The 15,443-nt window shown below is 46.4% G+C and overlaps 1 protein-coding gene across 10 annotated transcripts in view; it reads left to right on the top strand.

The window, feature by feature from the left end:
- The window catches only part of IL15RA (interleukin 15 receptor subunit alpha), a 34,577-nt gene extending 23,017 nt beyond the window's left edge, over positions 1–11,560 (top strand). For 6 of the 10 annotated variants that reach the window (XM_077945371.1, XM_077945370.1, XM_028853491.2 and 3 more), the window contains 2 exons: positions 7,845–7,920; positions 10,749–11,560. In XM_077945371.1, the coding sequence (XP_077801497.1) occupies positions 7,845–7,920; positions 10,749–10,860 (188 nt within the window). In that variant the 3' untranslated portion in view covers positions 10,861–11,560. 10 annotated transcript variants of the gene reach the window in all.
- The last annotated feature ends 3,883 nt before the right edge of the window (positions 11,561–15,443 follow it).

Here is a 15,443-nt window from a genome sequence, read left to right as displayed (position 1 = left end):
GGAGGCCAGGAGTCCAAGACCAGCCTGGCTAACATGGCGAAACCCCATCTTTACTAAAAACACAAAAAATTAGCTGGGCATGGTGGCACATGCCTGTAGTCCCAACTACTTGGGAGGCTGAGGTGGGAGAATTGCTGGAACCCAGGAGGCAGAGGTTGCAGTGAGCTGTGGTCACGCCTCTGCACTCTGGCCTGGGCAACAGAACAAGACCCTGTCTCAGAAAAAAGACGAAAAGTAAATCCCATTTCTAACTCAAAAATCCCCTTGCAGGAAGGAAGCAACACTTGCTACCAGATTTCCAGGCACCCTTCCAGAGAGACTGTACAAATAAACACATAGAGGATAAGGAATGCTGGACAGTTGCTTCATTTCTTCTGTTCAGTACCGTGTTTGTTTCCACTTGCTGGCATACCTTGTAGATCCCCCCATATCAGGACACAAAAACCATCTCATCGTTTTTAACAGTTACAGAATACTCCGTTGTATGGAATTGCCACCATTAATTTAGCCAACCCCCTATCTGGACATGTGATTGCTACATTCTGTGGTTATCTTACAAACAGCCATTAATTGAAAATCCGTAAGTGCAAGAATATCTGTGGGATAAAATCCTACATGTAAAGTTCAGGGGTCATTTTTTCTACATAGATTTTCCAACAACTATTTGATGATGGGCTATAATCTATAATCTGCCTTTTCCAGTTCATGACTTTTATTACATTAAAAAAGCAGCCAGGCACTGTGGCTCACGCCTGTAATCCCAACACTTTGGGAGGCCGAGGTGGGCAGATCACTTGAGGCCAGGAGTTCGAGACCAGCCTGGCCAACACGGTGAAACCCTGTCTCTACTAACAATACAAAAATTAGCAGAGCATGGTGGCGTGTGCCTGTAATCCCAGCTCCTCGGGAGGCTGAGGCAAGAGATTGTTTGAACCCAGGAAGCAGAGGTTTAAGTGAGCCGAGATCACACCACTGCACTCCAGCCTAAGAGACAGAGCGAGACTCACACACACACACAAACTTTCTCCCAAATTCTGAAATGTAATGTAATAAACATTAACCAAATGCCTACAATGGACAAAGATAATTCTGCGCAAGGAACTGTGGAAATACAGAGACGCCACACACAAAAAAACTTCAGGTGTTTTATGTTGGATCAGCCACCCTGAGATCCAGGAGCACAAGTTATGTGTGGGAGATCTACTCACTGGTTCCTTGAACATCAGTGGATGTTGCTACTTCTGCATGAATAAGCAATCAGTTGAGCCCGTCTTCATAAGAAAGTATTAACAATGCTTTACCACAGTGGTTGCTCAGTAAATTAACTGACGTTTCAATCAACCCATTGATACTACCAATATCATAATTTGCTTTTTAAAATAAGTTATATAAATGATTAGCTCTATGCTTTTGCTCTTTTTAATTCAACAGTAAATGCTACATAGTAGATGCTCAATAAATATCGAATGAGTAAGCAAATGAATGAGTGAATTTGAGGGCTTCAACATTTTAATAAATTTTAAGAAATATGGTTCATAGTTTCATTGTCTTAAATATCTACTGGCTTACTTGGCAGCCCTTTTTTTATTATTTAATTTAATTTTACCTTAAGTTCCAGGACACATGTGCAGGACATGCAGGCTTGTTACATAGGTAAATGTGTGCCATGGTGGTTTGCTGCACCCATCAACCCATCACCTAGGTATTAAACCCCACATGTATTAGCTATTCTTCCTGATGTTCTCCCTCCATCTGCCTCTCCCAACAGGCCCCAGTGTGTGATGTTCCCCTCTCTGTGTCCATGTGTTCTCATTGTTCAACTCCCACTTATGAGTGAAAACACGTGGTGTTTGGTTTTCTGTTCCTGTGTTAGTTTGCAAGGATGATGGCTTCCAGCTCCATCCATGTCCCTGAAAAGGACATGATCTCACACCTTTTTATGGCTGCGTAGTGTTCTGTGGTGTATACGTACCACATTTTCTTTATCTAGTCTATCATTGATGGGCATTTGGGTTGATTCCATGTTGGCAGCCCTTTTTATCAATAACTTTCTACAATTATTCCAATATCTGGTCTCCCATCCCTGATGAAGCTATTCTTGAGGACTCTTGATTGTAAACTAAAAGGCCAGCATGCCACGATGCCAGCACTTAGTATGCCAGGTTTAGTATGGTTTAGTGTGATTTAGTATGCCAGGTGTGAGGACTTACTTCTCAGGATGGCAATATGCCTCTGGGCTTTCATGGCTGAAATGAATTTGCTGCAGTCGATGTGCTCAGCCTTTGACAGGAGCTGCCTCTATGTTTTATCATTCATCCATTCAATGTAAACTGAGTTTCTGTTCTGTGCCAGGAATGGTCCTAAGCTATTATGAAATACAGATCCCTCATTAAAAAGCAAATGTCACTTTAAATTTACTTCAATTTATAGAACTTTAAAAGCTTAACTTGATCAATCAAGTATTTATTGAGTATCTACTGTGAACCCAACACCTGCCACATGCTTAGTGCAATAGAGATAGAAAAGAAACCACTAGGCCAAGCACGGCGGCTCACACCTGTAATCCTAACACTTTGGGAGGCCAAGGCGGGAGGCTTGCGTAAGCCCAGGAATTTGAGAGACCAGCTTGGTCAACATAGTGAGACCCTGTCTCTACAAAAAATGAAAATTAAAAAAATTATCCAAGTGTAGTTGTGTATACTTGTGGTCCAAGCTACTTGGGAGGCTGAAGTAAGAGGCTCGCTTGAGCCCAGGAGTTTGAGGATAGAGTGAGCTATGATGGTGCCACTGCACTCCAGTCTGGGCTCCAGAGTGAGATCCTGTCTCAAAAAAAAAAAAAAAAAAAAGGAAAGAAAAGAAAAGAAAACAAGGAAAGAAAGAAAGAGAGAAAGAGAGAAAGTGAAAGAAAGAAAGAAGAAGAGGAAGAAAGGAAGGAAGAAGGGAGGGAGGGAGGAGAAAGAAAGAAAGGAAGAAAGAAGAAGAAAAAGAAGAGAAGGAGGAGGAGGAAAGGAAGGAGGGAGGGAGGGAGGAGAAAGAAAGAAAGAGAAAGAAAAAGAGAGACAGAAAAAGAAAAAGAAAGAAAGAGGAAGGAAGGAAAGAAGGAAGGAAGGAAGGAAGAAAGGAAGGAAGGAAGGAAGGAAGGAAGGAAGGAAGGAAGGAAGGAAGGAAGGAAGGAAAGAAAAGAGGGAGGATAGGACCAGATGGCTGCTCAGAGTACTTGAGTTGACGCTCTTCCCTCAAAATCGCCTTCATCCGATGCAGGCACTCAGGAGCTCTGGCCACAGTGACACACGGGTATTAACACCCAGTGATTGGCCTAATTGGTCAGGGTGTTGCTGAGGAATGGCTATTCCCTGCATATGCCCAGAGGATGAGGATATTTCATCATCCATGCCAAACACTGGCCCCCGGCTGTCTCAGCTACCTTCTCTGTCCTGGACCCAATCCGCGCACAGGCTGGAGGTGGGGGCTGGTGGGGAGATGTGGTTTTCATGGCCTCCTCTGCAGTAATCACCTTTCCCCTCTCTCCTTCCTCCTCGCTCCTCCTCTGTCTCACCAGATCTCTTTCTCTTCCTTTTCCTCCAATCTACACACCCCCCAGGAAACAATAAAAGGGCTTGGCAGGTAAGCTGTTAATTCACTGCCTTGGTGATTCTGGTTTCCGTGTCTTCACTGGAGTTGCCCGGATGTCACTGAGGGAGAGGCCAAGGGTCTGGCGCTGAGTTCAAGTTGCTTTGTTTTATCCTTGGTTCAGGAGCCCTCTTCTCTCTTGAGTTTCATTCTGCAGATTTTCTTGTCACTTAAATAGAAATGGGGAGGGATCTTCTGAAGGTAGAAGCACAGTTTATGTCATGTTGCCTTTTCCAATAAAACACCCCCTACACCGTCAATGTGCGTCAACTCACTAGCCAACATGAAGACAGAGCTTACTGTCAGGTGCGGCATCTCCACTACGACAGATTTCTTTTTTTAGTCATAATAATGATTCATGTTAAGTCCGAAAACTCAAAACATTTTTCATTAATTTCTCGTGTTTTCTGTTACTTCTTTTGTAACAATTTTTCTATGCTTTTTTATTTACTTACAAGTTGTTTTGTTTCTGTAATTTTACTATTTATTTTGATTACAGTGTCATTGCAAATATATGAGAAAAAAACAAACTTTAAAAAAAAAAGAAATAAAGATTATCTCGAATCCCACCATTGTATATATTCCTCAAGACTTTTCTGTGCATATGGACATGCAAATGGCTGGTTGGAGATTATTGTAGGTGTTTTTTGTTTGTTTGTTTGGTTGGTTGGTTGGTTTTTTTTTTTTTGAGACAGAGTCTCTCTCTGTTACCCAGGCTGGAGTGCAATGACTCTCACTGCAACCTCCGCTTCCCGGGTTCAAGCGATTCTCCTGCCTCAGTCCCTCAACTAGCTGGGATTACAGGCGCCCATCACCATGCCCGGCTAATTTTTGCATTTTTAGAAGAGACAGGGTTTCATCATGTTGGCCAGGCTAGTCTCAAACTCCTGACCTCAGGTGATCTGCCCACCTCAGCCTCCCAAAGTGCTAGGATTACAAGTGTGAACCACTGCACTCAGCCTATTGTGGTTGTATTTTGTGTTTGTTTGTTTGGTTTGTTTGTTTTTTGAGACAGACTGTTGCTTTGTCACCCAGGCTGGAGTGCAGTGTGCGATCTCGGCTCCCTGCAACCTCCACCACCCGGGTACAAGGAATTCACCTGTCTCAGCCTCCCAAGTAGCTGAGACTACAGGCGCACGCCACCATGCCCTGCTAATTTTTGTATTTTTAGCAGAGACGGGGTTTCACCATATTGGTCAGGCTGGTCTGGAACTCCTGACCTCAAGTGATTCACCTGCCTCAGCCTCCCAAAGTGCTGGGATTATAGGCGTGAGCCACTGAGCCCAGCCTGCGGGTTCATTTTTATCTCAATATCTTTTTAACTTAAGATATTGCAGACATCTTTCCATGTTAATAAATGCAGATCTATTTTATAATTTTTAATAGTTGAATAGTATTCCATCATATGGGCATACCACATTTTATTTAACTAATTGTCTGTCGATAAGAGATTCAGATTAGCGTCTTGAAAATTATTTTAGGCCAGGCATGGTGGCTCACACCCGTAATCCCAGCACTTTGGGAGGCCGAGGGGGGCGGATCACTTGAAGTCAGCAGTTTGAGACCAGCCTGGCCGATGTGGTGAAACCTCTTCTCTACTAAAAATACAAAAATTAGCTGGGCTTGGTGGTGAGTGCCTGTAATCGCAGCTACTCGGGAGACTGAGGCAGGAAAATCACTTGAACCTGGAAGGCGGAGGTTGAAGTGAGCCAAGATCATGCCGTTGCACTCTAGCTTGGGTGACAGAGCAAGACTCCATCTCAAAAAAAAAAAAAAAGAAAATTAGTTTAAACAATACTTGAGTGAATACCCCTGTATTTGTCTATTCCCTAAGAGTAAATTCTAGTTGAACTAGAGAGTCAAAGAGTGTGCGCTTCTCAACTGCCCTTGGGAAAGATGGCACGAGTTTACACTCCCAGCCACAGGGCTCTGAGTGTCCCTACACCCTTATACTCAGATGTTTTGCAGTAGAGTTGTATTGGAAGGCCAAGCCCTGGGAGGTTTATTTTGGTATATGGACATGGCCTGGAGGTCATGCAGCAAAGGCCCTCAAAGCCCCCAGGGTCCATGAGACGTGCGGCCCATGGTCTTCAGTGAGCGGCAACCACTGCTCCAGATCTCAGTGTCATCGTCTTGCATGCAGAGCACTGGGTGATGTTTTTTCAGGGAAATTCACAATAGTCAGGCTCATTGGTCAAACCTGCAAGTGCATTTTGTTTGTTTTTGTTTTTGTCTTTAGAGACAGGGTCTTGCTGTCGCCCAGGCTGGAGTACAGTGGCGTGATCACAGCTTACTGCAGCGCCAGACCCCTGGGCTCAAACAATTCTCCCACCTTAGTCTCCCAGATAGCTTGGACTACAGGTGTGTGCCATCATGCCCAGCTAATTTTTTGTAGAGATGGGGGGTCTTGATATGTTGCCTAGGCTGGTCTTGAACTCCTGGCCTCAAGCGTTCCTCTCCACTAAGCCTCCCAAAGCACTGGGGTTACAGGAATGAGCCACTGCACCAGGCCTGCAAGTGTTTTTAACAATAGTTCTGTTCCCCTGACCTCCGACTAAGCCCCTAGCTCACACAGACAGACCCCCTTCTTCCTATGCTATCTGATAAACTTCAGGTGACACCTGTCAGTGCCCCAAGCTGTTCGTTTCAACTTATTCAAAATGGTCCCAAATCCTAACCTCCTCCTATATATAACATCTCTCAAAAGACCTCTTCTTTCTCCTTACTGCTCTTTCTCTGCCATCAAAAGCTGTAGGTGGCCAGGATCCATGGCTCACGCCTGTAATCCCAGCGCTTTGGGAGGCCAAGGTGGGCCTGAGATCAGGAGTTCAAGACCAGCCTGGCCAACATAGCAAAACCCCGTCTCTACCAAAAATACAAAAATTAGCCAGGTGTGGTGGAAGGTGCCTGAAATCCCAGCTACTTGGGAGGCTGAGGCAGGAGAATCATTTAAACCTGGGAGGGAGAGGTTGCAGTGAGCAAACATCGAACCACTGCACTCCAGTCTGGGCAACACAGCGAGACTCCGTCTCAAAAAAAAAAAAAAAGAAAGAAAGAAAGAAAAAGAAAAAAAGAAAGAAAAGAAAAAGTTGGCTGGGCACAGTGGTTCACGCCTGTAATCCCAACACTTTGGGAGGCTGAGGCAGATGGATCACGAGGTCAGGAGTTCAAGACCAGCCTGCCCAACATAGTGAAACCCCGTCTCTACTAAAAATACAAAAATTATCCAGGCATAGTGGCACGTGCCTGTGGTCCCAGCTACTCAGGAGGCTGAGGCAGGAGAATCGCTTGAACCTGGAGCTGGAGGTTGCAGTGAGCCGAGATCACACCACTGTACTCCAGCTTGGGCAACAGAGTGACACTTCGTCTCAAAAAATAAAAAATAAAAAAATAAAACAAAGTTGTAGGTAGACTGGATGCAGTGGCTCACCTGCATAATCCCAGCACTTTGGAAGGCTGAGGCAGGTGGTTCAGTTGAGGTCAGGCATTTGAGACCAGCCTGGCCAACGTGGTGAAACCCCGTCTCTACTGAAAATACAAAAAATTAGCCAGGCGTAGCGGTGTGTGCCCAGAATCCCAGCTACTCAGAAGGCTGAGGCAGGAGAACCACTTGAGTCCAGGAGGCAGAGGTTGCAATGAGCCGAGATAGTGCCTCTGCACTCCAGCCTGGGTGACAGAGGGAAACCCTGTCTCAAAAAAAAGAAAAGAAAAAAATGGCAAGTGAGAAAAAAATGAAATTGGAAGGAAAATGGCACTGGGTGCTATTGTTTCTAAACCTGTGAGTTGAAGAAAAGGGGGCGTTGTACTGGGGACTGCAGAGGCGGGGTGTCCCTGTCTGCTTTCTCAACCCTGGCTTTAGCAGCAAAAGCACTCTCTCCTCATCCCACTCCTGGCTTTGCCCTTGAGGCTCTTACTGCTGCCTCCTGACTTGCCCCGTCCCTGCCCCGTCAGCCCAGGCACTCTGCCTGAGAAGGACAAAGATGAGGAGCAGAGGTGTGGGACGACAGGGAGCTGGCACCCTCAGCAGGAAAGAGAATGTGTTTTTACCTAGACATAGAATAGAGGGAATTGCATGGACCTTAAGAAATGTCCATAGCAGCAGGCTTGTTGGGAGGCCCTTGGATCCCTCTGTAAGAACGTCCATGATAAAGAATTTGCAATTCATAGCAATGAATATGCTCCTGGGTGTCTCAGCGTGGTCTCCTCTCTTTCAGTGGCTATCTCCACATCCACCGTCCTGCTGTGTGGACTGAGCGCTGTGTCTCTCCTGGCATGCTACATCAAGTCAAGGTGAGTTGCATGGCTACTCCCTCTGCAAGAGGAAGTATTCCCTCACGAGAAAAGAGCTGCACCTGGCCAGGCGCGGTGGCTCACGCCTGGAATCCCAGCACTTTGGGAGGCTGAGGCGGGTGGATCACTTGAGGTCAGGAGTTTGAGACCAGCCTTTCTAATATGGTGAAACCTTGTCTCTACTAAAAATACAAAAATTAGCTAAGCGTGGTGGTGCACACCTGTAATCCCAGCTACTTGGGAGGCTGAGGCAGGAGAATTGCTTGAACCTGGGAGGCAGAGGTTGCAGTGAGCCAAGATGGCGCCACTGCACTCCAGCCTGGGCAACAGAGCAAGCCTTTGTTTCAAAAAAAAGAGAAAGAAAAGAGCCGCACCATAGTGATTCCAGAATGCCCCCTCCCAAGAAGGACCCCTTTCCTGGCCATTGGCTACCACACACCCCTTCTGTAGGGGCCAACGAGCGCCAGAGCCGAGGAGCAGTGAGCCAGCCCCAAGCCCAAGTGCCCGCTACCCCTGCCCACGGTAGAAATGGGGCGGCCAGAGAAAGTGCACCGGGTGGCCAACGCATGCAGTCCTATCCATTCTTCTTGTGATATCCCCGTGAATATATTCTTGCAGGTCCTCATTGAATAGGGGTATGCCTTCTTACAAATATATTCATTCATGTTAGCCTTAATTTTGTATTCCTGATCATTGAAATTCTACATCTTAGCATTTCTGGCAAAAATGTTTCTGCCACTTGCTGACTTCTTAAATTTTTCTCATTTTTCTAATCTTTAGGCAGTGTTATTATTATTTGATTAAATCCTCAAATGGCATTCTGGCCTTAATTTTGTGCTTCTATCAATTACTAACCAGTATTCCAGCATTCCATACTGATATAGATTTCAGATTTGTCCAAACTAAACTTTTAGTTACTATTAATAGTTATAAAACGTTCTTTTCTAAATGTGATATCAATATAAAAATTATGTGACCCTTTGAGCCTAATTTTGACAAAATGAACATTCCATGAAATGCTACCATAAAGTCAAAATGAAAACCAGTATCTAAAACTTCACATAAATCTTCAAAAGCTGTGAATACCATCCCAACCAATAAAAAATGCCATCAACCTCATAGACAGTTGAGAAATTAACAAACATTGATGTTACTCAAAAATTTCTCCAAAGAATTCAAAAAATGAAAAATGTTGACAAAACAGAAAATGACTTTTAAAACAATTTTCAAAATATCATTATTAATAACTACAGAATTTCCATATAAAATGCTGAATTTGGAATTATATTTTTAACAGGTTATAATGAATACATATATTCACTGAATATATGTTTAAATGTATATACCACCTTTTTATGAAAATTACATTAAAATATATTCTTAAAAAGGATTTGTAAATTTGGTATATACAGCCAATAAGTATGTTCATATGAGGAAAACAGCAATATTTACTGGCTATATGAAAGATATTTCAGTTGGGCATGGTGGCTTATGCCTGTAATCCCAGCACTTTGGGAGGCTGAGGTGGAAGGATTACTTGAGCCCAGCGGTTTGAGACCAGCCTGGACAACATAGTGAAACCCGATCCCCACACACAAAAAATTTTTTTCATTTTTAAAAAGCTCAAAAAGTGAAATAAATATATCTTTAGGAAGAATTGGCATGGTCGGGCATAGTGGCTCACACCTGTAATCCTAGCACTTTGGGAGGCTGAAGTGGATGGATCGCTTTTTTTTGCGACCAGCCTGGCCAACATGGTGAAACCTGATCTTGACAAAAAATACAAAAAGTTAGCTGGGCGTGGTTGTCTGCAGAGGTTGCAGCAAGTCGGCATCACACCACTGCACTCCAGCCTGGGAGACAGAGCGAGACCCTGTCTCAGAAAAAAAAAAAAAAAAAAAAGAAGGAAAAGAAGAATTGATAAATTTGATAAATTACTTGGTCATTTGGTGAACTAATGCTTTCCATAAACTTGTTTTTTGCAAATGGGTTATTAGATTTGCCATTTGACAAATTGGCTGTTAGCAAATTATTTTCAGTGAATGCACCCGCATCCTGCCTTATTTTAGCTCTCACTCCAGGCAGCTCACACTGCTCACCTTAAAATGGCCTAAAGAGCTGCTGCTCCTCCGGAGGGACGTTTCACCTGCCCCGGGAGAAGGTGCCAGCCAGATGCCCAGGGCGTCGGCACCCAGTGTCCTGCCTCCCCTGTGCTTGTCATTCAGGAGCTGATTGACTTGTGTATTTCTGTATTTATTTCACACATACTAAGTGCTAAGAACTGTTTTTAAAAGCTTCATGAATATTAAATCACTTTTTTCAAGATGATCAAGTCTGGTTTGGCCAGGCTCCCAGTCACTCTCTCCTTTTCTTATTCCTGCCATTTGAACGGCTTTTTGGCAGAGGACTGGCAAAGCGTGGGGTGAGCGCGGGGTGGCGTGAGTTGCTCCAACAACATTTGGTGGATCTTTGGTGGATGGGGAGGTTGGAAATACCTAGAGAGGATTTATTATTCTCATCATATTGCCCTGGTTGGTCTTGAACTCCTGGGCTCAAGCGATCCTCCCACCTCAACCTCCTAAAGTGCTGGGATTACAGGCATGTGCCACCACAACTGGCCGCTAGATAGGATTTAGTACTCTCTGTAGAGGTAGGCATTCTAGGTTCTCTCCATCTCTGAGGACTAAGTGCTCTCTGTCTGACTCCTGCGGCAGGGCCTCTGTCTGCTCCTGCCATCCCCACAGTGCTGGACATGCTCAGTGGGAAGCGTGTTGATTTGAGGCCAACCCCCTCCTCTTTTCAAAACCTATGAACCACCTGCTTTGCAGGCAAACTCCCCCGCCGGCCAGCATTGAAATGGAAGCCATGGAGGCTCTGCCGGTGACTGGGGAGACCAGCAGCAGAGATGAAGACTTGGAAAACTGCTCTCACGACCTCTGAAACTCGGGGAAACCAGCCCAGCTACGTCCGGAGTGAAGGAGCCTATCTGCTTTAGCTAAAGATGACTGAGAAGAGGTGCAAGGAGGTGGGCTCCAGGAGCAAGCCCACCAGGCCTCTCAGACGTCCCAGCAGGATCTCACGGACTGCGGGGTCGGCGCTTCCTGCACGGGGAAGCAGGTTCTCCGCATTCCCATGGGCACCACCTGCCTGCCTCGGATCCAGGACCCAGCTTCCCAGGAGAGACCAAAGGCTTCTGGGCAAGGGTTTTATTTTATTACAGTGTGAGCTGCCTGGAATACTTGTGGTAATGAAATAACACCCCTGCCCCGAACCTTCCGTCCCTCATCCTGACTTGCAGTTCACAGAGAAAAGTGACAAACCTGAAGCTCTCTGTCAACTACAAGGCTCCTCCTGGCGTGGGAGGTGTCTCCAGGGAAGACACCAGCGTTGGGGCTTCTAACCACCCTGTCTCCAGCTGCTCTGCACACACAGACAGGGACCCGGGAAAGGTGGGAGAGATGCTGAGCCAAGCGAATCCTTTCCATCAAAGGATTCGCAAAGAAGAAACCTCAACTCAGTGCCATTTTACATATATATGTGTTTATATTTATACTTCCTTGTCTATTATAGCTACACATTATATATGATTTGTATTTTGACATTGTACCTTGTATAAACAAAATAAAACGTCTATTTTCAATATTTTTAAAATGCACTAAAAGAATCACCAAGGAGAAATGTTCCACACAAAGGAGGAGAAAGAGTAGGAAGGCAGAGTCCGAGGTGACTGAGTTCAGGTGTTCTTTCCAGAAGGAGAAAAAGCCTTGCCTAAAGCTGGCTCTGGTCACAGTTTTGGGGAATTTCCCACAATTCCATGTGAGGAGAAGCAGCATTATCTAATCCACACGGTGGCAAGTCCGGGCTCAGCTCAGCAATGGTTTACACATCGTCTCTTCCCTTCTTCTTCTCTTACTTTCTTTGCTGTTTTTGATGTTTATTTCTAAAATCATGGGCCTAATCCCACCGCCTCATTTTATAGATGAGAAAATTGAGGACTGGAGAAGTTGTTCTGCCCACAGCCACGAAGCTCGGTTAATGCTAGAGCTGGATCAGAGCAGGAGCTGGGACACTGGGCCCAGTGACTCACACCTGTGATCCCAGCACTCTGGGAGGCCGAGGCAGAAGGATTGACTGAGCCCAGGAGTTCAAGAACAGCCTGGGCAACATAGTGAGACCCCATCTCTACAAAAAATTTTTTTTCTTGAAACAGTCTTGCTCTGTCACCCAGGCTGGGGTGCAATGGCGAGATCTCAGCTCACTGCTGCCTCCACCTCCCAGGTTCAAGCAATTCTCCTACCTCAGCCTCCCAAGTAGCTGGAACCACAGGCATGCGCCACCACACCCTGCTAATATTTATATTTTTTTAGTAGAGACAGCGTTTTGCTATGTTAGCCAGACTGGTCTCAAACTCCTGATCTCAAGTGATTCACTCACCTCAGCCTCCCAAAGTACTGGGATTACAGGTGTGAGTCATGGAGCCCAGGCAAAAGTAATAGGGAGTATAGGTGGGGTAGGAGGAGAGCAGTCCTGGCTGAAAACCAGCCACTAACTACCCCTTGTACAGCCAGGGGGAGGAGGGAGCCACTGTGGGCATTTGGGGGATGGGGCATGGGCATAGTGCCCAATCAGATATTCTCAAAGTGCCATTTTTCACTGACTTCTTTTTTGTGGGGGAGGGGACAGAGTCTCACTGTGTCGCCCAGGCTGGAGTGCAGCGGTGCAATCTTGGCTCACTGCAATCTCCACCGCAAGCAATTCTCATGCCTCAGCCTCTGGAGTAGCTGGGACTACAGGTGCACACCACCATGCCTGGCTAGTTTTTGTATTTTTAGTAGAGCCGGGGTTTCACCATGATGGCCAGGCTGGTCTCAAACTTGTGAGTCCAAGCAGTCTGCCTGCCTCGGCCTCCAAAAGTGCTGGGATTACAGGCGTGAGCCAACACACCTGACCTTCAGTCCCCATGTCTTCAGCTGCCACAAATCTAAATGATTCACATCTCCCACTCTTCCCTCATTCCCTGCCCTACACGTTTGCCTTGAAGAAAATGGATTGCTCTTCGCCTTTTATATTTTGCCTTGATTTTCCTTGATCAAGAAATAAGACTTTTTTTTTTTTTTGAGACAGAGTCTTGCTCTGCTGTCCAGGCTGGAGTGCAATGGTGCAATCCAATCTCAGCTTACTGCAACCTCCACCTCCTGGGTTCAAGTGATCCTCCTGCCTCAGCCTCCCAAGTAACTGCGATTACAAGCGTGCACCACCACACCTGGCTAATTTTTGTATTTTTGGCAGAGACAGCATTTCACCATGTTGACCAGGCTGGTCTCGAACACAGGTGATCCACCCGCCTTGGACTCCCAAAGTGCTGGGATTACAGGCTTGAGTCACCGCAGCTGGCCAAGAAATAAGACTCTTAACTTTCCCCTTTTCATTTTTTTTTTTTTAACCATTTACAACGTTCTTTATTCCCTTGTATAGATGCAGACTTCCATTTTCTTCCTGCCTGTCTAACTTTTTAACATATATCTTGTGGTGTGACTTTCCCTGTTTAAACCCTTCTCCAGACATTAGGAAGTGGGAGAGCAGGGACCAAAAGACACAGGGAAAGACCCCCGTTTCTGACTTTCCACCCCTGTCGTCCACAAGGACCTCTTCCTCTTGGCTGAGGCTGCCCCCTGCTGGCTCGGAATTGCACAGCGCAGAGCGGAGTCCCGAGTACTGCGGGTTTGCCTCACCACGGGGCTGTGCTCCTTTGAGGCAGGACCAGCCCCACACAAATCACAGCCTCCCCCACACCTCACACTGCCGGGCACTAATCTAAACTCAATGTGTGCATATTTTAGGGAATATTAGGCACTATATTACCCGGGGGTTTAGTTGACACTTTACTCCCCTCAGTGACTGTAAATCCACCCATTCTAATGGCACTGTTCTTAGCTATTCAGGATGAAACACCCACTCCTCTCCTGAAACCTTCCGTCCCTCATCCTGACTCGCAGTTCACAGAGGAAAGTGCCATACCCGAGGCCCTCTGTCAATTACAAGGCTAAAATGCACTAAAAGAATCACCAATGATGGCAGGGCACAGTGGCTCATGCCTGTAATCCCAGCACTTTGGGAGGCCAAGGCGGGTGGATCACCTGAGGTCAGGAGTTTGAGACCAGTCTGGCCAACATGGTGAAACCCCGTCTCTACTAAAAAATACAAAAAACTAGCCGGGCGAGGTGGTGGTGCCTGTAGTCCCAGCTACTCGGGAGGCTGAGGCAGGAGAATGGCGTGAACCCGGGAGGCGGAGCTTGCAGTGAGCTGAGATCCGGCCACTGCACTCCAGCCTGGGTGACAGAGCGAGACCCCGTCTCAAAAAAAAAAAAAAACCACAAAAATTAGCCGGCCATGGTGGTGGGCGCCTGTAATCCCAGCTACTTGGGAGGCTGAGGCAAGAGAATCACTTGAACCCTGGGGGTGGAGGTTGCAGTGAGCCGAGATCACACCCCTGCACTCCAGTCTGGGCGACAGAGACTCCAATTCAACAACAACAACAAAAAACACCAAGGAGAAATGTTCCACACAAAGGAGGAGAAAGAATGGGAATGCAGAATTCCACTGGGGCTCCTCTATCCTGTTGGGGTGCCTTATCACGCACTGACACAGAGGGGCTGACCTCCCCTCTCCCTGCTCCCGCCGCGCGTGGGCACCTGGCCTGGGCGTGGCCTCCAGGGCCTCTCAGCTAGACTACAAAGCTGTTGAATACAGAGAATGAAGAGCACAGTGCTCACAGGGCAGTGCCCAGCAGTGGCCTCAGAAGCACTGACCGGCTGCTGGGCCTCCTGTTCCTGGGCTCTCCAGGAGACTTTGGGTCCTAACCATTTTCCAAACCTAAGCCTCCCATTTCCCAGGACTCTATGAGCCCCTCGTATCTTTCCAATACGTTTCTTTTTTCTTTGTAACAGATTCGGTTTTCATTACTTGTCACTGAAAAGTTCCTAGCTGATATGAAATTCGGTACCAGGAGTGGGTATTGCAAATTATGGAGAAGAGGGGAGATAAGGAACGTCTGCGGTTGGTTATCTGCCTTAGAGAGGAGAGAAAAGAGCAAATGTTCTGATGATATGCAGAGACAGGGACGGAGCAGCCCAGGAAGTTCGGTAATTAGTTCGCCAAGAGGTGCCTGGGATGTCATGCCCGCTGCAAGCCCGGCTCTTGGAGACTGTTGCTTCCATCCTGAGATCGTATGGCTACGAGAAATCTGAGGCCATAGGCGGGTGACTGCTTTTAATGGCGCTGAAAAACTTAGAGAATTAGAAGTTCAAATCTCTAAAGTCTGAATTCAAGCCACAGACTGAAACCTAAAGACTTCCTAGAACAACACGGAATTTCATCCCTTACAGATGCAAGGCCAGGATGTCTGAAAACCCGTCTTAAGAGTCTGAGCCTTTGGCTGGGTGCGGTGGTTCATGCCTGTAATCCCAACACTGTGGGAGGCCAAGGCAGGTGGATCGCTTAAGTCCAGGAGTTCAAGACCAGCC

This window comes from Macaca mulatta, chromosome 9, assembly GCF_049350105.2.
Source record: "Macaca mulatta isolate MMU2019108-1 chromosome 9, T2T-MMU8v2.0, whole genome shotgun sequence".
Taxonomy (NCBI): Eukaryota; Metazoa; Chordata; class Mammalia; order Primates; family Cercopithecidae; genus Macaca; species Macaca mulatta.
The sequence above is the reverse complement of the archived record's forward strand: the minus strand, read 5'-3'. Positions and strand labels throughout refer to the sequence as shown.